The sequence below is a fragment of the Euprymna scolopes genome, chromosome 2 (genome assembly GCF_053919585.1).
Source record: "Euprymna scolopes isolate OS-2025 chromosome 2, ASM5391958v1, whole genome shotgun sequence".
In the NCBI taxonomy this organism is placed as follows: domain Eukaryota; kingdom Metazoa; phylum Mollusca; class Cephalopoda; order Sepiida; family Sepiolidae; genus Euprymna; species Euprymna scolopes.
Genome location: NC_136483.1, coordinates 79,223,018 through 79,250,726, shown reverse-complemented (window position 1 = coordinate 79,250,726; position 27,709 = coordinate 79,223,018). Strand labels below are relative to the sequence as shown.

Sequence of the window (27,709 nt, the reverse complement as noted above, 5' to 3'; positions counted from 1 at the left end):
TCTATATTTGTCATCCAAAAGGTTGAGCTTCAAAACGATACTGATCTCGTGAAAATCCGTCACCTCTGTCGAAAATTTTATGCAGACATACATACATTTAAACAGACAGGTGAGATTTATATTATAGATGTAATTTGTGTTAGTGGACTTTCTATGAAAAAGTTTTAGCAAAACAAACTGAACTCAAATTGAGTATAATAATGGATTAATAGAAGAATATTTCTTTGGAAGAAGTCAAACCACTCAAAAATGTTGATCTGTTTTTAATATTTGGGGTTTTAATACACCAAAATGCCCCAAATATAATTAATAAAACAAATTTCTTACCTTTGCAAATTTTATGGATTAGTTTTCTCATTCTTCTTGAATTAATTTCTTTTCCTTAGATAAGAGTAACAGTTCAAATCATGTAAACAATGTCATTAACAATATTGCCAAAAAGCCAGAGCCAGGTTATGGCTCTTTGGGATCCTTTAAGCTAATGAAATTATGCCCCTCCTTTTCCCTAAGCTGAGTCTTTATTATAATTAGTGGAAGATAATAAATGTTGAAAAAAAGAAATTGTTAAAATCCTTAGAATTCTTTTACATAAGTGAATTAAAAAAAAATGTTAAAAAAGAAGAAAAATGAATAAATAAGATAAAACTAAGCAAAATTCTGCTATGTAACATTTATAACCAAGGTGATAAACATGGAATCTTTTTTTTCTTTTTTTTTTTTAACTTGTTTATGACACTCTTCCACCCACTCCTTTCCCTTGTTTGAATGGCCTGAGGCTGCAGCTGCAGATAGAAAAATCTGGCAGTAATTTGAAGCCTAAAAATCATTTCAATGTTTCAGGAGTTAATGTGCAAACAATCATACTTAATAGATCTTCCTATTATCAGATGAGTTATTAAACAACAGATCCATTAAGACGTGTCCATTCAAGCTATGCATTTAACCATGAAATTCCTTTTTCAAACTTATGCTGATAGACCAACAAACAGACACTGTCTCTTATCTGTGATGTATGGATGTATCTAAAAATAAAATCCGATTTGCAAGGAAAATGTTATTTATAAATTTAAGCATGACATACCAAATAATGGATTTGCTTAGAGATGGGTAGAGGTATCTTATTTCACCTCCTCCTCCTCACTAATTTCATTCGATCTGCGTATTTAGCAAAAAATAAAAATGCTATTTCAAACTTATATGTGACCGACGAACCAACAGTCTTTTATGGAATTGTTTGAACTAAAAAAAAAAAAAAAAAAAAAAAGTATTGCCATGAAAAAAATGTTTTAATCTATGTTTGGTAAGTATATTTTTGGTATGGAATGTAAATTGAATTCTTTAAAAGGAAAACCAAAATATTTAATTTCATGAATGGGTTCCTTTTTTTTTAAAACTGTAATCAACTTTAGCTAGTGAGATGGATTTGGAGGAAATGTTTGCTTTAGCATCTTGTCCTGTCCTTTGTCAGACTTGGCTTAAATGACTTCTACTTGTCTAAATTGTAGAAGAAATAAAGTTTTTTTTTTTTTCTCTCTTTTTAATATGAAACTGTTAATGGTCATTCCTTTTTGTTTTCGTTTTCCAGATGCAAGAAGTTGCTTGGATAAATTACAATACCCTTAGAAATTCTCTGGTTACTTGACAGAGATACGTGAAAGCAGTCTGCATGCCTTCTATAATAAATATTGTAGTGTTTTGGATGCAAGACATGTCCGAAAAGAAATCACCTCCTCAAAAGGTAAGGACACAATTTTTTTTTTTCTTTAACCATTCATTTCATGTCACTTGGTCTTGTCTGTTAGTAAAATTAGTTGATTAAAAATTGAATTTTCATCTAACAAATATGGTTTATAAATATTGTATTTAATGGCGCATTTTGAAGTAGATTATACATTATTGTACATTATATTAAACAGGAAGTTTTGGTTTTATTTATATATAATGTTTGGAGACCTAGGGTTAAGAGCACATCATGACATGTAGTTTCTCACCGTGTGTCCTTGAAACCATAGAAGGCAAGGCAAAAAACTACTAGTTACCATATGGTGTTGGCTTTGTTTTTAAACTTGGATTTACGTAAGCTCTATCACTAATATTGAACACTATCTCAAAATGTATGAAATCTCCACCTTCCTACAGGAGTGAGTTGGAGCGGTGGAAATAGTTATTTAATGACAAGATGGTGATTAGCATTAAAACAAACCAAAACATTGATTTTTGTCATTCCAGCCATAAATTCTGGTCATACAAAACCTATTGTATAATAACTGCAACATAAATGCAGGGTTGAAAGGAAACCCAGAAGTCTGTTTTACACGCCCAGTAGTGTCAGTAACATTTGCATTTGTTAAACAACTTCTGACACTTAAATTTTTTTTTTTTGGGGGGGGGGTGACACTGAATTATAATCTAATACAAGAAAAAATACAAACAAGGTTAACATCAATATTGATACAAAAAATATATTTTGTTTGCATAGGATTGTATTGAAGAAGTAAAAATCCTCTTCAAATTAAAAAAATAATAATAGTTTTAAATTAAATGAAATCAAAATTTTCAATTGACTTTGGTAGCTGTTTTAGTTTAAAATCATGGTTAGAAGGTAAAAATCTAGTTAAAAGTGAAATGTAGAATAACAAAATCCCCCCTTTACTTACAGTGATTTGCAATTTAATTATTTGTAACAAACGCAGCAATGTGATTGGCTAATGAACATAGATGGGTACTTAATGAAATTAAGTAGTGTTGTGTCGCACTAAAAGAAATATGAGGTTGGATAAAGTATGAAATCTATTTGGATTTCAAGTTGGAATTGTGAAAAACAGTCTAGGAATCGTTCTATTTCCTTGGCTAGGTAGAATCAAATATTAATTTGTCGTTAAATTCAATGCTATTTAGGACCAAAGTAAGGAACATTACTGACTTTTTTATATATTAGATATGTGTAATATCAGCTTTTCAGAAAATAAAATAAAAAAAAATATTTTGAAAACTCTGTTTATTTATCTGTTTGGCATTTGGTAAAAAATTAGAAGCACATAATGTATTTTTTATACTTTCCTTGAAGAGTAATAATTTTCATCAGACAGTTATGAAATGCAAAAAAAAAAAAAAAAGTATAAATTTGTTATTTTTAAATATATGCATTTATTAGAAACAACATGCATTCGTTAAAGAAAAAACAAGTTTTAATTTATTTATCTAACATGCAAAGCTTATATAGATATTCTACCATGGTATGTGTTATTCATAAATTTCATATTCATTCAATTTTTATTAAAGAATGTATGTTATGGTAAATAATGGAAAAGTGTTTGAAATAGTAAAAATTATAACACCTATAATTGTTAAATATTGTCAGCTGTCAAACTCTGAATAACAATATTATCTGCATAAACCTGATTTGTTACTTGCATGCCCTCCTTCAACTGCAATTTCCTAGTAGCCCTGTAAAGTCAGGTTCAGAATGCAGTCTATGGCATAAACAAGGTTGAAAATGTACATATCCCTCGTTCACACATTGAAGGCCTCTGACTCCTTGCCATCGACATGAAAACAAATTGAAGTTGATTAGTAATAGCCTTGAATGGGACTAACTAAATTCATAGGAATGCTATTTGCCTGCATGATATGTCATTATAGAGGTTAGATTAAGTTAGACAGCAGCAAAGTTGATAAAACATGTGATGGTTGATAGCTAGTGTGAATATTGCTGCTCAGGATTGTGCCAAAGTCTAAAAATTCGGTCAATACAGCTTCTGCTGAGATGAAGGCTGCGTTTAGAAGAATGTGTGCAAACCCCAGACTGCTTGAAATCACCTCTGTAAATGCTTTTTCGGCTGCATTGATTAGGTTGATCTTGGTAATTGTGAACACGGCTTTATTTGACTTTTTTGAATGACTGTAACAAGATTGCTTTACTGCAGTCATCTGGAAAGTTCTCAGTCACCTGAAAATATCCATTTCACTGCAGTCACAGTTGGCTTAAACACAGCCGAATCCATAGTTACGGTTTTTGTTCCACTACTAGATAGACAATCAATCTGATTGGGAGTGTTAATTTGAAATGTAGAAACTTTTGTCTACCTTAGCTCCATAGTGTTGCCATCTGGTCATGGCACGACTGAGGTCAAACACTGCTGCAATGTTGCAAGATTTGGTTTTACACAATTGTGGCAATGTTTGTAGGACAGAAAAAAAAAACTCGTTAGCCATCAAAGGATGTCTATCAGATCCTCCTCCTTTACAATTTTGAAACTTGGATTACAATTGATGACCAACAGATTACACTCATAGTATCCTGTACTTGCATTGCATCAAGTGACTGTCAGTAATTTGCTTGTATTAATGACCGTTCTGGACACTTTCCTTTGCACTGTTGCAACAACACTTTCAGTAATTTTTTCATCAAGCAGAAGCATTCTCTTCACTCCTGCCTCCACTATCCAACTGAGAGAAATGTGTTGTTGGGCAACTACAATCAAGGAGGACATTGGCAAAATCTCAAGTCTATCAGTTATTGATCTTTCTTTGTGTAGTAGGGACTGACTTGCTTTGTCAGCAAAACTCATGCATGATTGCTATAGTAAGAGACGTATGGATGGAGGAAGTTGTCTCAAACCATACAAAGAACAAAAACACCTATAATTACCACATTTTTGTTTTCCATAAAACTATTTTTTTTATTTGTCAAATATAAAAAAATTTATTGTTTTTAGCCAAGAAACACTCAAACATATAGATTCCACTTGTGTAATTTTCCCTAAAATGTTCAGTTTTACGGAGTGTGCACGATGATAACTGCTGTTGCTGGTTCTCTATCGCTATCCACAGTCAGGTAATATCTGCTGTGATTTCGAGCAACCTCTGATTTCTTCACAACGCCCCCCCCCCTGCAATCTGTCAGCCTTAAATATTTCTTGCAGTATTATTTAGAAAAAAATAAAAGGATTTAGTTGAAACTTTTAGTTATATTTGACAAAATGAATGTTTTTGTTTTTTTAAATACTCTTTAAATCGAGTTTTACTATTTATGTATGACTGATTTAGGTGTAACAAATGTATAACGACTGTTCTTGCGGCTTCTCTATTCATGAGACTGAGGCATATCATTTGAGCAACATGTAACAATGAACAATCACTGATTTTAAATTCAAGCAATCTCTGCATATGCAAACAACATGGTCATAATATTCAACCAATAAAACCTAACAGGATGTTAGACGAACTGGCATTTTGTTTTTTTTGTTCATTAAAAATCTTTGTTAAAAAAAAAAGAAAGTTTTTTACTTTTTTTACAAACTTAGGAGAAATATAAAAATATAAGTCAAATGTAAAAAAAAATGAGTAGGAAGTTTCCTTTTTTATACATTCTTTTTATTTGTTCTTTTCTTTATCTATGCACATATTAACATCGCGCAGATACCCCCCTCCCCTAAAAAAACCCAAAACAAATTAAAAAAACCGTGAAACATAATATTAATATTTTCTTTGAAATGATGACTTCCTTTTCTTTTGGTTCATAGTATTTGCACATCAGGGTCCTGACAGCGATTATCAAGGTTAAATTTGGAACAAATATTTTGACACCCCCTCCTACACAGGATAGTGTATATTCCGAGAGCTGTTCTTAACATGGGGATGTTGCGGGTGACCATTTTGAAAGCCGTTTTTAACATGAGCATGTTTACACCAGGCAACGCCAGTTAGCAAATCTTGCTAGTTTCAAATAATATTGCAAAATATACTTTAGGTTCTTCTGTCCAACAGGTTGAGATTGTCCGAATGCTGCTAAAAATCAGAATTGGCTCAAAATGACGGATAATTATCCAAATGAGGACAGCAATAGAATAGCAGCAGCTGGCAGATACAAACAGTAAAATATTAAAGATGTAGCTTTTTATTTATTAATTTATTTTTTTAAATTTTCATATTTTGTTCTTGCTGGGGATGGGGCATCCTATGCCAGACATTCACCGGCCATCTTATACAATCCAACTGAAAGGTCTTAAGATTCTGACTGCCCCTTTAAGTGAAATTGTTTATATCTCTCTTGCACTTGATTTACCAGGTATATTTGCCAGATAGCTTTTGAAATTCTTTTTTGTGATTCTGATTGCTCTTATAATAACTGAAATGGAGATCTTCCTAAGATTTCAGTTTCTTTTCATGCCATAGTTCGTTATCTTTTCCCTCTCAGCTCTGTTTAATCCAACATTGAAGTGGCACTAAGTCTTACTCGGTACAGAATCCATGTATATGTCTGTTTCTCAAGTGATAAATATTCTTCTCAATACTAAGATGCGCAATATTATCATCAATAATCATACAACACTATTGTTTTCAATATCTATAGATATTCATTTCATATGGGTGTATGGAATGAATTTTGTATGCCTGTGTATGTATATATATTTTTCAACAATACATAACATCACAGCCCAAACAGACCAGAGTTTTGTACTTTTTTGAACTCTTCAATAAAACTCATTTGAACATAAGGTTTCACCCCCCCCCCCGGTCATTTATGGAGAGTGTATGCCATGCCATTTGAGCCACCACACTATACACAATGAAGTCATGCCAACTACAATGTACAGATGATTGTAGGATGTGCCTACTCTTCTCAACTAGGGGTAAAAAGAACCCAGTCCAGTGTCTCACAAGTAGAATTTTACACTCTCTAGGCTGGTGACATCCAGCTAGAAAACCCAGAGTAAACTGAATATTAAATTGGATGCAAGATATATATTTTTTATTTATATATATATATATATATTTTTACCACAATCAGACATAACACCACAGCCTATACACCGGAAAGCTGTTCATTGTAATTTGTATGATCTGTGATAGTTGTAAAACTTTCTTTGTAACTCAAGTAACAAAGTATCCACCTTACATAGGTGTCCTTCTGAAAAGATGACACAATTTAAGTTATTTTTTAATACCTAAAACCAATCTTGTTGCCTTTCACAATCTTTGTTTAGCTCCAGTTGAAGTAAATGGCTTCTTTTCCTTGAGAAAGCCCCTTGTTTTGATAATCTCCTAGGACTAATTTTCATTTGAGATCTAGGACTTAGTCTGTTGCCAAGGTTGCTGGAAAAATGGTTGAATTATTCTACTGCCCCAGAAAATACTTGACTCCTACATTCTAAGATGGAGTACTGATGCCACATCTGTGAAGTGCCACTTATAGCACTCTTTGTTGCCTTGACAGAGTGTAAAATCAACTTAGCAATCTATAACTCTTTTCTCACAGAATAAACATTTCTTGTATTTCTCTATTCTATCATTATTTTCATGAAAGGTGCGTCACTGAACTTCAATTACTTATTTCTCTTTGGAAAGCATTCACAGCAAGAACTTGTCCTATTACAACCACTGCAAAGAACTAAACTTTCTTCCTCCACATGCCTAACATCAAATAGAATTTTCATGAACAGAATTTCTTTCCAAGAACATCCCATCTATAGAACATGTTACCACGAAAGTGGTTTTCTGCAGGTTACAATAGGTTTGTCTTCAAAGGCAATGTAAAATATGTCATAAATCATCCTCATGGGTAATCAAATTTCTCAATTCTCTCAGAATATTCATCATATCTATTCTTCTCATACCATTATGCTCGAATAGTTTTTAGCCTTGATAAATGCTGACACGGTAGTAAATTTAAAAAAAAATTATTAAAATGCATAGGACTACATGTTCTTTATATCATCTCATTTTTTAATCTATGTAACAAAAGAACTTTTTTCTTAGAAACAACACACACACACACATAGGTATGTATGCATATGTTTGTGTGTGTAATATATATGTATATACATATATATATATATATATATATATATATATATATATATATATATATATATATATATATATATCCTTCCCCACCTGCACACTTTCCAATTTTTATTCTATAACATTTTATCAACAGTATCTCCTTGGACTTAAACTGCCTTCTGCTTAATGCTAATGTCAGCATTTTGGCTTTGACTACATCGCTTTGAAGTTAAAACAACTATTGAATTTATTCTGTGGTAAAAAATTATCTAATTTGACAAAATAAAAAGTATAAATAATCCTATTTTATTCTTTAAACATTTTCATAAGTTGTAATTCACAAGAAAACTAGTCTCTACAATTATAACGAAATAATAAGAAAGATTAAGTCTATAATTAACAATTGATGTTTTGCAGCGATTTTCTTTCTTCATGTATATTGTGGTAGCTTTCTCTCACCTGAAAACCTTTGGTTTGAAATCATCACACACCTCTCTCAGCCACAATTAATTTCCTTAGAAATCTCTTCTGATGAAGAAGTTAGTGATCATTTTCTATTCTATTCCATCTCCCCACACACATCTGATAATGTGATAAACCCCTGCCTCTTTCTCTCTCCTCTCTCTCTCTCTCTCTCTCTCTCTCTCTCTCTCTCTCTCTCTCTCTCTCTCTCTCTCTGATGAGATATCCACTTTTACATTCTTTCACATAGTTTTTGTCCAAAGCCCTCCGGGGCCCAGGCGACAAGATCAAAGTGTAGTATCTGTTCCGGCAGATGCTGCAAGCTATGACTAGCTATGACTAGCAAAGACCAGATGTGGGGGCAACCCCACATGCCTGACCATTAACCAGCTCCCATTTCCCACCTCTCGGGAGCTGGTCCCCTTTTTCCCTTCCCCCTCCCTTCACTCCTCACATTAAAAATCGGCCTTGTGCCTAATTTGCTCGGTGGGGGAGCAAATAAACATCATCTGTTCCGGCAGATGCTGCACTTGGGATGATTTGTACCAGTCAATGGAGGGGAAACCCTCTATACTGGGACAATTATTATTTTTGGTAACCAGAGTGCCCTCTTTTTGCCTACTTTTAGGGGAGCTGGTTTTTACCTCACATTAAAAACGGCCTTGTGCCTAATTTGCTCTGTGAGGGAGCAAATAAACACCATCTGTTCCGGCAGATACTGCACTTAAGATAATTTGTACCAGTCAATGAAGGGGAAACCCTCTATACTGGGACAATTATTATTTTTGGTAACCAGAGTGCCCCCTTTTTTGCCTACTTTAAGGGGAGCTGGTTTTTACCTCACATTAAAAACGGCCTTGTGCCTAATTTGCTCAGTGGGGGAGCAAATAAATACCATCTGTTCCGACAGATGCTGCAAGCTATGACTAGCTATAACTAGCAAAGACCAGATGTGGGGGCAACCCCACATGCCTGACCATTAACCAGCTCCCATTTCCCACCTCTCGGGAGCTGGTCCCCTTTTTCCCTTCCCCCTCCCTTCACTCCTCACATTAAAAATCAGCCTTGTGCCTAATTTGCTCGGTGGGGGAGCAAATAAACACCATCTGTTCCGACAGATACTGCAGGCTATGACTAGCAAAGACCAGATGTGGGGGCAACCCCACATGCCTGACCATTAACCAGCTCCCATTTCCCACCTCTCGGGAGCTGGTCCCCTTTTTCCCTTCCCCCTCCCTTCACTCCTCACATTAAAAATCGGCCTTGTGCCTAATTTGCTCGGTGGGGGAGCAAATAAATACCATCTGTTCCGGCAGATACTGCAAGCTATGACTAGCAAAGACCAGATGTGGGGGCAACCCCACATGCCTGACCTTTAACCAGCTCCCATTTCCCACCTCTCGGGAGCTGGTCCCCTTTTTTCCTTCCCCCTCCCTTCACTCCTCCCATTAAAAATTGGCCTTGTGCCTAATTTGCTCGGTGGGGGAGCAAATAAATACCATCTGTTCCGACAGATACTGCAAGCAAAGACCAGATGTGGGGGCAACAACCCCACATACCTGACCTTTAACCAGCTCCCATTTCCCACCTCTCGGGAGCTGGTCCCCTTTTTCCCTTCCCCTTCCCTTCACTCCTCACATTAAAAATTGGCCTTGTGCCTAATTTGCTCGGTGGGGGAGCAAATAAATACCCACATAGTTTTTGTCCATCTCTACATGGCTGAAAAGCACATGTGCTACTACCATCACCCCTTGTCTCTCAATCCGTCATCCTCCCCTCCACAATGTTGTTAGTTCAATCTAATACAGCAAGGGAGGTATTGTTAGTTTATTTAGACACATTTACTGTTGGAATGTTCCCTTGGCCTTTGGACTTGTTCACGGGTGAGGGAGGCATAAACTGAACACATAACTTTTTTTTTTTTTTTTTAATAAAATATCAAATGTGTCATCTTGCTATTAAAAGCATTTTGTGTGTCTCCTTTCTATCTTCCTCCTCTTACTTTCTTTATACATATGCATGTGTTTACACCTGCTCATATGTTTTGTCCGCATCTGAAACTACATTGTCCCTGTGTGTATCTCTCTCTCAATATGCAAATATTTCTTTCACCCTGTTGGTCATGTGCATCTATCATACCAGCATACATGCATCTCTTTTTCGTGTGTGTGTGTGTGTGTGCGTGTGTGTGCGTGCGTGTGTGCGTGCATGAAAGAGAGGGAGAGAGAATCTCCCCCATCACCAGTCATATGTGCCTTTATTCACATGCAACCCATATCTTCTCTTTCCTCTTTTCACCTCCTTCTGTCATGTCCTAAATTTCCTCTACCACCTCTCTTACACTATTTCTGCTCTCCTTTTCAGAAAACAAAGCAAATTCATTTTTATTTCACTAAAATAAAACTATTCAATTTTCTACTTTCAGAAAAGTTTATTGCAGTGAATAGAATTTGTTTTTCTTTTTAATTTACCTCGTATTATCCCCATCCCATTCCATCAAGAATGTAAACATAATTTGGTATCCAATTTTGATTTCTTCTATCACAAAAAAATTACATGTTGGTATTTTTTTTTTTAGTAATTTAAGCAAGATACTCATTAAGAATGTACAAAAATGGACTATGATTAAGAGATTTCTCAAACATTTATGTTAGTTTGTTTAATTTTTTATTGTTTGAAAGATAACACTCAAGTTAATTCCTAAAAGAGAAAAAATGTATTTTTTACATATGAAAAAAAAAAAAAAAATATAAAAAATATTAGGGTTTAAAAAAACAAAAATACAGTGAAATTTTTAAATTTAAGAAATTAATTGTAAAAATCCCTTCAAAAATAGATATTAGTTTTCTAGAACTATTTCAGAAATAATTAATTTTTTTTTTTTTTTTTTTTTTTTACACAGTGGTCACCACTTATCAAGGCCCGGAAGCCACTCAGGGATAAGGGTTATTGCAAGTACATTACGTTAGTGTGGAGATTTGATGAAGTGTTTACTTAAGGGGGCGGTTCATTAGGAATTTGTTAACGTTGGACTTGAATTAGGAATTTGTTAACGTTGGACTTGAATTAAAGAATCAAGTCTTAAGATATGTTTTTCATAGAATTTGAAATTGAACTTTGGTAAAAATTTTGTTCATGATGTATATGGACAGTGATTAGTGAAACTAATGGGGGTTATTAATCTCTGAAAATAAAATTTTGATAACAGTGATTCATGGGTGGCAGTGCAAATCCTGCCTGTTTTATTATAATATTTTTCATTCATAGATTTTAAAGTGAATCTTTTATCAAAATTAGCCCATTTTATTTTTTAAAATTATTTTCAAAATGGCCAAGTATCTTTTTTTTTTTTTTTTTTTTTTCAAGATTAAGAAAAAATATTAAGTTGATGATATTCATGTGCAAAAAGGAAATCTAAAATCGCATAGTCATATTTCAAGTAAAACGTTATCAAAATCATATTTTTTTAGTCAAAATATGAAGTAAACAATGTTTTATTAAATGATACTATCATTAATTCAAGAAATTTATTTTTCTTAGTTATATTGATTTATTAACACAGACTTTAGGGGGTCTTTTTTTATAATATATAAAAACTATATTTGAAATCATGTTTATTAACATCTTTGCTGCTTTATTTTCAGAAAAAAATTGGGCATTTTTTTTTTTTTTGTACTTTGAGATATAATTTTAGTTAGTTTTTTATTGCTTACATGAAATAGTACATTTGCAGTAAAATTTTTAATAAAATAATAGGTTCATTATATTCCATGATCAATAATTAATAAATACTAAAAAATTCATTAAAATTAGGTGATTTCCTGGATTTTGTTGAATTTTTCAGGGAAAGGCCAAAATGTTTTAAAATGTGAAGAAGTTGCTATTCATTTTGCTCATACCTAATTACTTGATGCTTATTCACTAACCACAAGTTGCTATCTTTACCTATAGATGAGTAGAAATTGTGAGTTCATAACTTTCCCAAAACTATTTGCACATAAATGACCACAATAGATCCAATTGGATTTGAACCTGCAATTTCTCCCTAGAGTTAAATTTCTTTTTACATTTTCATCCCAAACAAGGCACAGTGCCACTTTGATGTAGGGGGTGCTATTATCATGGACATAAGTTGTAGGGATACTATGGAGGGAGTTGAGCAGCAAGATGTCTGTTTACATTGCACTTAAACTTCTGCAGAACAGTTGAGGAAGCAGGAACCTGGAAGGGAATTCCAAAGTCTAGCAGTTCTGGGGAAGAAACTATTAAAGTAGAAAACTTTCTGACATCTAGCAAACTATGTTGAATGGATCATAAAATTTTTTAGAGTTAGTATTATGTTGGCATTAAATAATGCTATACCATAAAACAGACCAACCAAGCATGCAAACAAGAAGCTAATGCTCATAACGGACTAAGGTGTCCCTCTCTTTTTTTATTTATTTCGGGGGGGGGGCGGTTTCTTTTATCTTTTTGGCCAGGATTTCATTTGATGTCTTGCTCCACTTTTCAAACTTTGAGTAGTGATAACAAAATTTTCTTTTGAGCGACAGATCATGTCCGGCCTTTTAGGTTTATTTTTTTTCTTTGTTGCTGCAAATGATGGATATAGGGGCTAGGACCTTTCTCATCAAGGCCTGATTGCTAACTCTGGTTGACTTCTGTTATTACTGGAATGCCGCTTCCAGAGATAGGAAGATTTACAACATTGTTTTAGCTCTTCCTGCCTGGAGTACAAATGGGTTGAAGAGACCTTTTTATCCTGGTCGCCAATTTACCAGTATGTATTTTTGTTTTATTCATATTTTTATATGAAATCTTCATTATCTGCAGCCTTTTTTTTTTTTTTTTTTTTTTTTTTTTTTGTACTAGTAGGCCCTGTTTCCCAACATTGTCCCAGGGGAAATTTAAAAAAAAAATGCAAACTAAAAAAATATTAAATATTCTTTTTAATAAACACATGCTTAAAATGAATTTGTGATTACATGTAAAATACGGAAATAATTTTCTAAATCCTTTAACCCAAACATGCTATGGAAATATGAAATGTTAATGAAGCAATATTGGAAAATGCTGATACCAATGTATTTTTGTTGTGAAGGAGATTGCACCATAAAAATGTGATAATCATCAGGAATGTTCTTTCTTCTAGGAACCAAGAGTAGTATCTGTTCTGATGTTACAGTTACACTTAGTTTACTGTGTCCTAGAGCAATAAGGCAAAAATGCTTCCATATTAAATTAAGTTTTTCTTTTCTTTTTTATTATTATTTTTATTTCAATCCCAGAGTTCTTCCCTTTTTGGGCAGCTAGATGTGTTCCACATTAAGGACTTTGTGTCAAAATTTGGACTTGTGGTGAGGCAAGGATCATGTTCAAATCATAACGTTATTATTTAAGAGACCCGTTTCTAACATGGAAAGGCTGGGGACATAATTAACTAATCTGTACTTTCATCTAACAATCTAATGAACACTAATACTGAATAAAAGTAATGCAACATGCAAATTCTATGCCAAAATACGGTTCTGTATAGTAGATGAGAATTTGTAAGGTTGTCTGTAAGCACCGGAATTCATGTAGTTGTATGGAAGCAAAGATATTTGGTTGCAAGTAATTTGATGTGTTCAGGCCACCATACCGCTCACCATATATTAGGTGTGTTTGTGTTTAGTAGCATACAAGTGGAATGTTTGCGTATGTGTATTGTCGACTTATGGACAAGGAATATTTTGTAAGCTGTTCTAAAAGTATTGTGAAATCGAATTAAAGGAAGCCAATGTAGTATGATGATATGGCAGAACGCAGTGGAATGACATATTTGAGAGAGTATGTCCAACAGCAAAAAAAAAGGGAGAAAATGTATGTATTGTGGGCTAGGAATATATTTTAGTATTAACTGTAAGTGGTGAACATAAAAGTTTTGCATTGGAAGTGTATACTTATAATCCTATACTATCGAAAATGGCAGGGGAAAAAGCATAATAATTTTATTATATATGTATGCTTGTGTATAGGAAAGTAATAACTAATACAAAGTTGTTTAGCATTTGGGGGAGGGTAAATAACAATGTTTTGAATGTTATTCCATTTGAAATGACAAAACTAAATAAAAGTCCATAAAAATGTGAATATGTAATGTATTTAAATATTTTTTTTTTTTCTTAATTTTTAGTTAGTAAGCGGTAAAGCTAGTATATAAAGCTTGTTTGGAAAAAAATTTGATAAAACTTTGGCAATATATTAGTGATCAGTCACAGAATGCAAGAAAATACTTGTAGATGAACAAATCATATGCGGGTAAGATTAAACAAAATGAAATTCTCTGCATTTAATTGGTAAGTGACTCTGTCAAACATTCTTCACTCATTTAACAAAACCTGGTGAATAAAAACTGGTCAAACATTTTTTTATTCTTGACCTCTAACCTCTCTGTCCGCCTAACTTTTGGCAGATTTACAAGTGGGTCACTCATTACTTGACCTGGCTTGTTAAATTAGTGGATATTTCGTCATTTTCATAAATTGCAAAATACCACATCCGCCACTACTTTATTCATATTCTTTTCTTTTTAAACTGGGCATAGTGATCCGTTTTTTTTGGTTTAATTATAATAGGAAGCAATTTCTAATGATTAAAACTAATTTTTATCAGAAAAATTGGATCACATTTACATCAAGTCATCTAAAACCAGAAAAAATGAAAATTGTGGTTTAACCATGATTATCGAATTTTCAAAGTTTCAAAGTAATCATCTTTGATGCTGAACTTAAATCAAGTTAAGTTTTAATTACACTTTATCTTATCATTTTTATGTGTATGTGTGTGTGTATTACCAAAACTCTGGATCATGTTATCTTCTTGAAAACATCAGGAAGAAAGTGGTTGGCATCATAAATAATAATGTAGCTATTAAAATGGGAGAGGGGATGGGGCTTTTGATGTTTTAGCTAGATTGTCCATAATCACGGCCACTGAGAGTAAGAAGGCCTGTTAACTGAAAAATGTCTGCAGTCAATGTAGGTAAGATTTGTTAGACTGTCAGTACTATATGAGGGCCATTTGAAAAAGAGCAATAAAACATTTTTAAAAAGAAAAAGGAACACAGTTCGATTAATACTGAAACTGAACTTTATTCAATATAAAATATAAATATTATCTATGTAAAATTAAGTAATTTTAAAGCAATATACAATTTAATACTGATAAAACTGAATTATGAATTTAGGGAACAAACAATTAAAGAAACATTAAACAAATATTTTTTGGCCTTCGGAACAAGATCACAGTGTAGTATCTGTTTTGATGCTACACTTTACCTTTTCTGTCCTCGGTCGGTGGAGGAGAAATCTTTCATGATTGAGATTATTTTTGTTCTTACCAGAGTGCCCCTTATTGAGAAGCTGGATTTTGCGCACAAGATTATATGTTGAAATATTTAAATAACTATTACTTTAAATACAGAAATTATATTTAAAGTTTTGGTTTTCTGTTCTATGTCCATTCCCCCCCCCCCATGTTTTTCATCAAAATATGTAGTGTATTCGTTGTCTCACAGGCCATCATCAGTGATTGCTCTATGGCAGTAACCTGTAGTGTTCCCTGGAGACCAAGTGACAACAAGTCTCCCCAGATTTCCAGTGTTCTCCACCTCTTGACCACTTGTGCAGATGATTGCATGTTATCACAACAGCCGTTGTCACTGATTTCTCATTGGCATCGGCCATTGGTGTTTCCTGGGGTTTGGGTGACAAAATGTCTCCCCAAGGTATCAGATTCGAACTGTACACTTCCAGTGAAGATTTGGTTAGTACTCTCCCACCTCGGTCTTTCCATCCTCCCTGACCCTTCACAACTAGTTGGTGTGGTGTGGCGCCAGTAGATGTCATTTACACCAGTTTTTTTATTATTTTATTATTATTACTATTATCATTATGATAATAATAAGGGTGCTTGTGCAGTGTATGCATGTGTATTTTAAATATTTTCAAATTTAATTAAATTTTGGGTTTGTATTACCGTACACGTAGATTCAAAAAAGTTGTCAAAAAACAAATACATAACAAATAAATGTTATCAAAGGCAAGATAAGTTACTCTTCTACCTATCTGGAAAGGCTTTTCCTGGTTTTATTCGCTTTAAAACATGTAATCGCTTCAAAAATTATACAATTTTTATCGATATATTTTAAAAAGAAAAATGTCGGCATGCTTGCTCTTGAACTCGGTAAGTTTAGGGAAATGAGTTCAAGCAAACAAATTATACAAAATACTGTTAGAAACCCACCGAATATATGTCCGCCTATGTCACGGTAACATATATTGAGTGAGTTTCTGACAGTATTTTGTATAATTTTTTTGTTTAAACTCGTTTTTCCAAACTTACCGTGTGCAACAGCAAGCATGCTGCCATTTGCATTTTTCAGATATATCGGTAAACTGTATGTTTTTTTAGCCAAATAAACACTTTACATTAAATAAAATCAGTAAAAATTTATCCAGTTTGGTAGAAAAGAGACTTCTCTTACTTTTGATAACATTTATTTGTTATATATTTGTTTTTTGACAACTTTTTCAAATCTGTGTATAGTAAAACAAACCTGTCATGTAAATTATTTACAGTTAAAATGTTATGAAAAACAAAAACAAGTTTTTAATACATTTCAAAGAAATAAATTACGCCCGGTGCTAAAATATTGAAAAATCACCGATCGTAAAAAAAAAAAAAAAAAAAATGCTATGAAAAATGTTAATTTTAAAATATTTGGAAATACTCGGTGAAAAGTTTTATTATTAAAAGAACAGACTGAAAAATATATAAAAATTGTTTGTTTTGCAGCAACAAAAAAAAAAATAAATAAAATGAAATATTCGACTTTCTCCAATAGAAATAAAAGTTCAAAAACTAGTTCACTTATTATATTTTATTAGATTAAAATTATCTCAATGTGCAATTATAATAATTATTATCCAAATGGAGAATTGTTCTTTCCTTTAGAACATACATGTTCTTAACACAATCGGTAGCCATATTTTTTATGCCTGTTAGCGTGACCACATGGTTGAATACCAGAAACTTTCTATACCTACAAGTTGATCAGGAAGTGATGTTACGCTGTCATGCTCACCGGCCTACTCTCTCATTGGTAGTGCCATAATTCATGCCACAAGTCGTTCACCAAGGAATGATCACATGTGTATGTAATATGTACAATTATGAATGGAATATTTCTTAAGTTGGAGTAGGATCTTTTAAATTTTCAAGAGTCAAGCATTTTGACTAGACTCCAAAGCTTTTCTTATAAACTGTTGCTTTTAGATTTAATGGAATTTTTTTTTTTTTTTCCCCCCTTCAAAAAGAAAAAAAATTAAAAAGTAATAATTAGCAGCCGACTGCTTAACCTAGTTTCGGTGCTTTTCGAATATTTAACAGTGAAAACATTTTTTTAACCCAACCCTCTCCTCCACTTCTATTTTAATTATATATTGAAACAGTTTCCACATAAATTAAAGAGAGAATCCCTTGGTGAGAGAGGAGGTGTGTTCAAAAAGTTACATGGAAGAGAAAAAAAAAAAGAATTTTAACCGTTTCATTTTCTTATCCTGGTAGCCTTGCTAGGCTTATATGAATTTTGTCTTGTATAAAATAGCAAATATCTTTCAGAGTTAAACTTAACTGCGTTTCAGCTAAGATTTCAGGTTCACTGTAAGTTATGTTTACTGATGGATATACTCAATGAATTGTCATGTTTAGAATGCTAGATGCTTTCTCATTGGCTTAAATTGTTAACTTCAAAGGGGATCTTTACCTGCGATCCATCTACTTCCTCCCACCTCCATTCAAATGCTCTGAAACTTTAACTCTTCATCACTTCCTTCTGAGATTTGTTCAAGAATAAAGGAAGGAATGCCGGCATTAGTCGCTCTACACACTCCTTCCCACCTACCAAACACTCATCCGCCACACTTATTTCCTGCTTTCTCTTGTGTGTGTGTGTGTGTGTGTTAGCGCGCTTTTCTCTCTGTCTCTGTAGCTTTCAAACCAGATGCTTAGTTGGCAAGACTTATTCTATTGTCTTTATTCTTTCTTACCATTTATATTTTGCTTCCTTGTATTTTCTACTTTGTTCCATAAAGAATTTTATAGTTTATGCTTTAATACGACTGAAAACTGCGAAATTTGATTTTCTTTACTTATAATTTCTATCGGTCTTCAGATTTCTTTGAATTGTATTAAATGAATCAAGAAATTTTCTTTTCTTTCCATTTTAAACATTTTTTAAGAATTCTCACGTTAAATAACATTAGATTAGCGCATCTTATTATAATGGAGATGATGTGTTTATCTGAAACTATGTGGCAATTTACTTAACTAACAACACTACATTTGTTACTTGATATTTTAAATGATTTTAGTTTTACAATTAGTAAGAAATAATGTCTTTACATAGTTGTCCTCATTTAACTACAATTATAATACCTACATAGGTACAGGCACATACATATCTCTATTCAGAGTATATGATATGGCTAATTTAATTTAAAAATACGGGATTGTTTTGTTTTTAAGATAAAGAAAAGGTGATAGAAATTGTTAAAAAGACAGACAACTTAAAAAAAAAAAAAAGTAGGTTGCGTGTTTAAAAATTGTGAAACAAAATTTATCAACTAGAAACATTTAAAATTATATTCTAATTAAATTTGTTAACAATTTCTTACAAAAGATCTAGATTTTAAATATTTTATTAATCACAATTGAGTGAAAATAATTTTATCTTTCTCCATTAATAAAAACAAAGTAAGCAGTGTTAATCTTTGAAAAAATATTTTATTAGAATTAAATATTGTATTCAGATTCACGTGCATATTTATTAAATTCATCCAGATTTTTTTTTTTTAGTGAATATATTTATTGAAATAATAAAACAAAATTATAAATTGGTACAGCAAAAAGGATTTGTAGCATTGTAATTTAGTTGTTTATTCATTAATTTTATGCACTTAATTCTATTCATTAAAAAACTTAATTTTATTTTCAATCATTCCTTTTTTTTTTTTAATTTAAACAAATATTAGATTCAATAAATTTAATAAAAACTTGCATTAATATCTTATTTTACAATGCAGAAAGCGAAGTTAAATATTGATTCATTCAAATCTTAATTTTTTTTTAATTGAATAAACGGCGCAATTTACTAAACATTTGTCATCTTCTGAAACAAGGATGTAAAGAAAATAAGTTTCGGTTAACAATTGTCTCCTATTTATTTTGTTTTCTAAACACTTTCTATTTAGTTAAGATTATTTACATTACTTAACATTTATGCTCGTATCAATAATAATAATAATAATAATCCATGATCATGATTGTTGTTACTCACTAAAACCAGAACTTAATGACTCTCTATTAACTAAAATGAAGAAAGTAATTTGAATAAAACTTAGATCATTCTAATATTAATATGCTAGTACGTTCATTCGTCTGTTCCTTTTGTGTCATGCTGTCATTGATAACAAGAGTAGGTGACTTGGTATGATGAAGTGAAAGGTGGTGAAACTGAAAAACGTTAGTTCATATTATTAACAACTAGCTGTACTGCCAAACCACACGTCATGGCATATGTACACACACACACACATGTGCAAACATGCACACACAAATGCAAACACAACATGCAAACACACACATACACATAAACACACACACAAACTTTGCAAATAGTCAGGAATAGACAGTTTATAGGCTCCTAAATCGGACATAAGGAGATTTTTAAATATACAAACTGAAACATACACACACACTGCAAATAGACAGTTTAAAGGCTTCCAAATAAGACAAGGAAATTTTTAAGTATATAAACTGTAAATTGCTAGTTTATATATATATATATATATATATATATATATAGAGAGAGAGAGAGAGAGATGAACGGAAGTAGAATGTAAATGTTTACTAAAATAAGTTTATTTTTACTTTGTGGCAGTATGTAGCTGATTCGTATGTATGTTTTATGAGAGAGATGATGTAGAATGCAGCAATATAATCAAAGTGGGGTAAAAGGTATCATTGAGACACCATGTTTGTAAGGTAGTTTATAGTTCATTTTAGATGAGAGCTCAACCAATCAGAATAGCTGGAGTTAGTGTAGGGAGATGTTATTATTTTTGTATTTAGAAAAATGTAAAGATTCTGGTCTGTGTAGGCATCTAATAACCATATAGTAGCGGTCCAACCAGAATATCCGTGGAAAATTGTGAATTGTACCCGGTGTTAACTGGTAGCGGTGGTAGTAGTAAATATTTAGAGAGAAAAATCCAAACGGACATGTATGTAATAGTGGTTGATAGTTGCCTAAGATAGTGACTGACAGGTTAGATGTATTAAATTTGTGTTTAGCATCTGTTGTTGCAATTCTACAATACTTTGGTTCAGAGGGGAATTTCTGCAGTCAAAATATTATATAGTAGATTACCAATTCAACAAATATTTCCCTTTGTTGGAATTATTAAAACCTGTAATCTCATCAAAAATTTTCTGTATTATATTAAAATATCTTCATTTTAATTTATTTATTACCTTCATGTATTTTATGGAAGAGAAATTAACATTAAATTATGAAATTACTGTGGTTTTTGCAAATCCTAGCTATTTCAATTGTCAAGTGTTTTTTTTTTTTTTTTTTTTAACAGATTATAATGCGCTAATTTCAAATACTGCATAATTTCCACATTTCTATACAGTAATGATAATTTCTAATCTGGGAAATGGTCACGTCGTTAGGACTGCAAAAATGAACGCTGTCAAAACAAGTACATACAAGTTTGTCTAAAAACTAACAGGACTTCTATTGACTGTGAAAAGAATTTATCTGAGATGGGTCTCAACTTTATCATTATGGCCCTCATAATATCGTTCACACCTGCAAAATGGATCCTTTCAATCATTTTGAGCTTGTGTAAAAGAAAATGTCATGAAAAAAGGTCGTTTGAATAGGGAGGCTGTTCTACTACAACAATGTCATTCTTGACAAATAACTTCCAGATGCTCAATGTTGTGAGCAGGTGTACTGTCATGGTGAAAAAGTATAAACAAAAATGTCAAAAAATTGTAATGGTTGCAAAAAGATAAGATTTCAGATATACTTTACAAATGTGTTGACACAATTTGCTGGTTTTCAAACCCACCTTCTCAGAAATTTAAACAAAAATTGTTATTGTCATCAATATTGTTATAATTATCATTGTCATCATCAATTATTATCTATGACTAGTCATAGCTAATTTGATCTTTACAACCTGAGTATGTATATAAGGGATGTAATTTTGTATTATCTCCTCATACGGCTACTCAGTTTGTCATAAAACATGACAAATTAATAATTATGATTCCAAAAGAGGGCACCTTTCTCTGTTTCTTTTGTGTTTTTAATGTGTACACATCTAATCCATCTGCGTAACCTAACCTCTTTTTGATATATTCTGGGAGAAGCAAGTTTTTACTGAAGATTTGTGACACGAGCTAAACAATGACCTTTTTTTTTTTCTGAGCATTTCTCTAATGATAATTGCATAATTAGGATCCATAAAAAGAAAGTGATGCCGACAGGTTCTGGTACTGTTAGGGAGGAATTGGATTCCACATCTTTCAAAACCCTCGGGCTGTACACAAGTTTGAATGAAATTCTCTGCAAACAGAGACCAATATGCATTCAAATAAACATTGTTTTTAATACAGGGTGACACAAAAAAAAACAGGACCCAACTCTAATTAGGCCACGTTTCTTAATGTTTTGTCCGAATGAAATGAAACTTTGGTCATAACTAGTTTATTATATTCAAAACATCACATCAAAACACTAGGGTCTTTGCCCTTTTTTGCTCCGTTGACTGTAAAATGCTCAGAAAAACAATTGAATATCCTATGTTTTTTTGGGGTGGGTGGGTGGGGGGTTACCCTGTATAAATAAATTACTTTTTCTGTAGCATACAAGAGTATTTTCTGTCGCACATTAGGAGTGGTGTTATGTAAAAGTTTCAATAACAAAATATAGAAGGGATTTTTTTTTTTTTTTTTTTTAGTAGACATTGAAATAATCTTTGCAGAGGATTCTAGATTATGATTAAACCTATATATGGCATGTAGGCAAATTGCTGCTGGGGACTAAAACTTTTATGCTCACCAGAAAGATTGCATTTTGCACATGCTGCCTAGGCTCAACCATGTCATTCTAGTGTTAATGTGTCATCACATTTTAACATTTTCAGATTCATTAAAATATTCAATTTTTTTTTGTTTTATTTTATTTTCTTATTGTGTGAAAGACTATTTAAAAGTTTATATTCTCACCATATTAACGAATGATCTTTTAACTTTAAGCTGAGGCAATATTTATGCACAATATGATGCAGACCATGTTTAAAAAGTACAAAACCTTTTTTCACATAAAAAAAATCATCACACGTCACGGAAAATAGTAATCTAACTTGAAATAGCCTGCAAAAAAAAAAAAAAAAACAACAAAAAAAAAGACACAAGAGAAAGAATTGTACTTTTATAAACAGGAAAATTGAATTTGGTTTACATCCAAATTTTATCAAAATAATATTAAAAAATAAATAAAGACATGAATTTGAAGAGAATTTCACTATATCTACCAGCACTTGAAACTAGGTTGATTTGTGATACCTACTAATCTCTATTTATATATAAAAGACACTTTCTGAGTGCATGTGTGTGTGTCTGAAACTGCTGGATCGATTTTTTTTTTTTTTTTTTTTTTTTTTTTTTTTTGTTGCAAATTTCACACATATGTACTTCATGTGTCTTGGAGTGTTCTTAGATATGTTTTGTATTGGAATACCTCCAACAAGTATCAATAATAAAAAAAAAACGTGATTAAAGAAGGAACAATCTGATTTTAACCACAGTTAATACACTTATACAGACTAACATCACAAGTGCATTTGAGAAATTTTATCACCACACAATCAAAAGGTCCAGCATATAAAATCAAATTAGTAAGACAGGACCGCGTTCAAAATGAATGTTTCTGTTTAGAGCATAATTGCACCATGATACTTGATTTTTGCATTTTAAACTTTAATTCAAGCCATTATATAAAACTAATTTTATAAAATCAACAGTAGATTCTTTACAGTGTAATGTAGATTACAATGTATTGGGGACTACAACACTGTGGGGAGACATGTGAAGCTTCCTCTCGGTTCACTGCAGTGGGTCCCAACTAGAGCAGGTAATCGATTGATTTGATTGAAAAATGGGCAATTTCACTGATTTCAATAACTATATAAAAGCATTGGTACATTCATCAATCCTTATTCAAACTCTGACAACTTCGGGTTTCCTTGCTAGTGTATAATATTAAGTCTGTCAAATTTTCAAAATCTGATTTAAATAGCATCTGACAGATTTTTGACTTTCACTACTCAGTAATTTATGTACATTTTCAGTTTGTGTTTCAATCGATTTCATCCATCACATATTCTATTCATCCAGATAATTTTTTTCAGTAGTATGTACTGTGTGATATTCACCGTTTTTTAATATAAAATGCAAAATGGTACGTAATTACACAGATCTTCTCTTTTATATTTATACTGTTTATTGATTTATAATTCAAGCACTTGCTTTATATATATGATTAGTTGGACATAATTTCCTTATGTATCCTTCAATCAGTAAAAACGTATGCACACAGATAATGCCTGTTAGCATAAAAAAAAATTTTTAAACAATTTTATATGAATACATATAAGATAATGCTCATGTCTTTATGCATGACCAAAACTCTAAAACGATTTATACATCACGAGATTTCATTAAAATATGTACAGGTTAAGATCTGTTTATTTAGTGCTAGATTTGCTTAGCATCTATCATCATGAGGTTTCTTTCATTTTGCGATCTTCAACCACAATGGAGGAAATCGTTAATGTTCATGTAGTCTTTCGTTAAGTTTCCTGATTCCTTAGTTTCGAGTAGCTTTACTTGAGTGACCATACCCATACTGTGCTTATAATTGAGAAAAGAAAGAACTGTTTTTTTGAATATGTATAAATTTGGTTGAACTGTTATTAATAGATAAATCGAGACTTCTTTAGTGATGATTTATGGCAATCAATATGCATACAAAAAAAAAAGTCAGATGACATCAGGAAGATTTATTTTATGCGTAAGCTAGTGATATTGGAAATATCACAGACTGTACATGTTGTTATGCTATTAAATAGAGCAGTTAACACTCGTTGGTAACTTGCATAATTAATCAGTTTAACAATTGGTATTGTGTAATCTATGTTCGATTATCATGCAAGGTTTTATTACATTGTGTTGGAATGACTTTGAATCCAAACAATAAACTGGCAAATTTAAGCAATTTATACGTACTAAATTTTATGTGAAGCATGATAAATCTGCTACCAGCACTTGTAAAAAAAATTTTTTTTTTTAGTAGATATACTATAGAAGAAACAAGTTGTTAGAATGACAAGCCAATATGAACTGGTCGAGTGTTTAATTAAGATGGTCATTCAGGAATGATCAGCTAAACCAGCAGAACAATAAACGTTTAGAGACTCCAAAACTATTGATTAGAATTGCACTAATTGGGGCATAAAGAACCCTTAGGATCCTAAATCTAATAAAATATTAATTATGATACTTCCATAAAACCATAATATACCTTTCCGGGTTGTTAGTGTAGTGATTATTGGGGAACATGTAAGGCTTTTGTCAAATTCATAATTTCTGTCAAAAATGTGAATACAATTTCAACTTGTCTATAAAAAATAGTTGTCAAATGAAATGTATCCAGTGATATGATTTTCATGTTCACATATATATATACCTGCTGCTTTATGTGTGTATGTGTACACACGTGTCTATAGATGTATGCTTATTTGTTTTAATATACATTTTTTTAAATAGAATTTTAAAATGTTTGTCTTTTTAGTATTGAATTGCAAACAAATTCCTGCCTGCAAATACATGCATTTAATACATCCTGATTCACAGTTTGCAACAGAAAAAAAAAAAACATATTCGATAATTGCATGAGATTTTCCCACGTGCAATCCTTCATTTCTCTTGGTGTGTCCATTTCAATTTGAAAACTCCCTTTCATTCCCTTCCCCAAACATCACCCCCTGTGAACCTTAATTCCATCACTCCCACTTCAGAGAATTTCTGATTGAATAATGACAACAAAAAACAACCCATTGGAAATGGCATGTATTATTTGATTTCTACCTAATCAATACTTAATTGGTCACTGACATTGCTAATCAGGCGTCCCATAACACAATAGATTTATTTTGGTCGGCATATAAATAAAACGTGATTTAATTGTCAAGAAAAATAACCGAACTGGGGTGGGGTAGGGTGGGGTGGGAGGCACTACAAATGTTTAATTTGAGGATTCCGGGGGTGGGGGCTACTATTAGAGATTTTTTTACCTTTTTTTTTTTTTTTTTTAATTATATATCGATTGAACTTTTCAAAGTAACCAAATAAGTAAACATTGTTAAATAAGTTTTTTTAATTTTATAACATATTTCAAATTAAGTTGCAACTTTCTACAAAGCAATATTCATACTTGCTTATTGTTCATATTTCAAATCCCTAATTTCGCTTTTAACACTCTTAAAAGGTTTTGAGTTCATAACAAATACTAGTTTTTTTTTTTTTACAATGTTATTAGTTTTTAAAAAATACTTTTAAAAACTAATAATAACATTGTAAAAAAAAACTTAAAGATTTTTTTTTTTTTTTTTTTTTTTTTTTTACAATGTTAGCTTTGATTAAAGATGTGCAGTTGTTATACCGAAAAATTACAGTTTTTCAGTATAGCAATATTATCAAGCAATCTTATTCAAGGAAATATGGTGAAAATAAATTTAATTAAAACTTGTAAGAGGAACGGTTGAACAAACATATTATATAAACATTTTAATGAATATCAGAATAAGTCATAATGAATCCCTGAAATCTATTTGTTTATATTCTAGCTTATAATATTTTCAAATGGAAAAAAGAGGAAAATATTATGACGTCACATGAAAAGCATTTCAGCAAGTGTTATTGGTCTCCCGATAAAGGAGAGATTGAACCTAGTAATTCACTTCTATTCGTCCGTTTGTTTGTTCGCACTTTTCTCAATAACCAGGCCTTGGATTTTTTTTTTTTTTTTTTTTGTAAATTTTGCACAAACATTAGTCATTGTAAAAGTAAATTTTTGCCAGAACAGATTTTCCGGGATAACTCTGATTACCTCACTAGGGGGCTTTATAGGGATAAAATTGCCTCCAAATTGTTTGTCCGTTTATTTGTTTGCACTTTTCTCAAAAACCACATCTTCGATTTTTTGGAAGTTTTGCGCAAGTATTTGTCATGGTGAAAGTAAATTTTCCACTCATGGAATGGGACCCCGCATGCTCGGCTTGTTTCGGCTTTACAACATACAGAATTGCAATGAACATCAATTACATAGATTTTATTTTAAATAGGGCTTTAGTTTTAGCCAAAGTGGCGTGTAATTTCGGGGGAGAGGGGTACGTTATCTGAGCTGCCCCCGCCAGGGAATGCTGAAGGGGTCTGATCACATAAAAATTTGCACTCATCCAAAATGCTACCTGTTTGAAGGAGCTGAATGCCCCACTAAACTGATGTTGTATTTAATTTTGCTATAATGGGAGACTTCAATAAAACTGCACCCCTTAAAAAGGAAATGGAATCTGATCAGTTTCTGTATTTATATTATAAACAGGATCCTTCATCCAACATAATAGAGAATTAAAAAATAAATACATTGACCAGTTTCGCATTAATTTTTATTTTTATTTTAACCATAAAGTAAGGTTGTTTTTTTTTAAGTCTCCCACCCCTACACTTATAAACTGTAATTTCTAGAGTTATAAAATTGTTTGATAATTTTCTATTGACGTTAGAAAAATCATAATTTATGCATTCCTTTATATGTTTATTATATGCATATTTTTCTTATAAATAAATTTGCATGAACAGATTGAGGGAATACAGTATTATTTTTCTTAACATTAAATGAACAAAAATGTTTATCAGTTGATAGATTTAAATTAATATTTTTAAAATAAAAATATGTAACATAATAAATACATAAATCATATTTTAAAAGTTTTGAAGTACTGTCAATAACATATTCTTTGCCCGGTTGTAAAATACGCTTAAATATGATATTTTAATTTGTCCAGATTTTGTATATATATTATAGAGTTGTAATTTTAAAAGTAAAAAAAAAAGTATCTGGATGCCATCAGCTAGAATTGAAACTGAAAACAAAACTGTCCGATGTGACACACATATGAACTGATTAAAAATAAACTGAGATGAATGTACAAAATGTATAACGATTTTTTTCCAATTTTGACCTCTTAAACCCTATTTTAACCAGCTATAGGCCCAT

General features: G+C 31.8%; 1 protein-coding gene across 3 annotated transcripts in view; it reads left to right on the top strand.

Annotated features, from left to right (window-relative positions):
- The window catches only part of LOC145292852 (uncharacterized), a 299,621-nt gene that overhangs the window by 92,603 nt on the left and 179,309 nt on the right, over window positions 1–27,709 (top strand). For all 3 annotated transcript variants that reach the window (XM_080138969.1, XM_080138977.1, XM_080138960.1), the window contains exon 2: window positions 1,586–1,738. In XM_080138969.1, coding sequence (XP_079995095.1) covers window positions 1,667–1,738 — 72 coding nt within the window. In that variant the 5' untranslated portion in view covers window positions 1,586–1,666. The remainder of the gene's footprint in view (window positions 1–1,585; window positions 1,739–27,709) is intronic.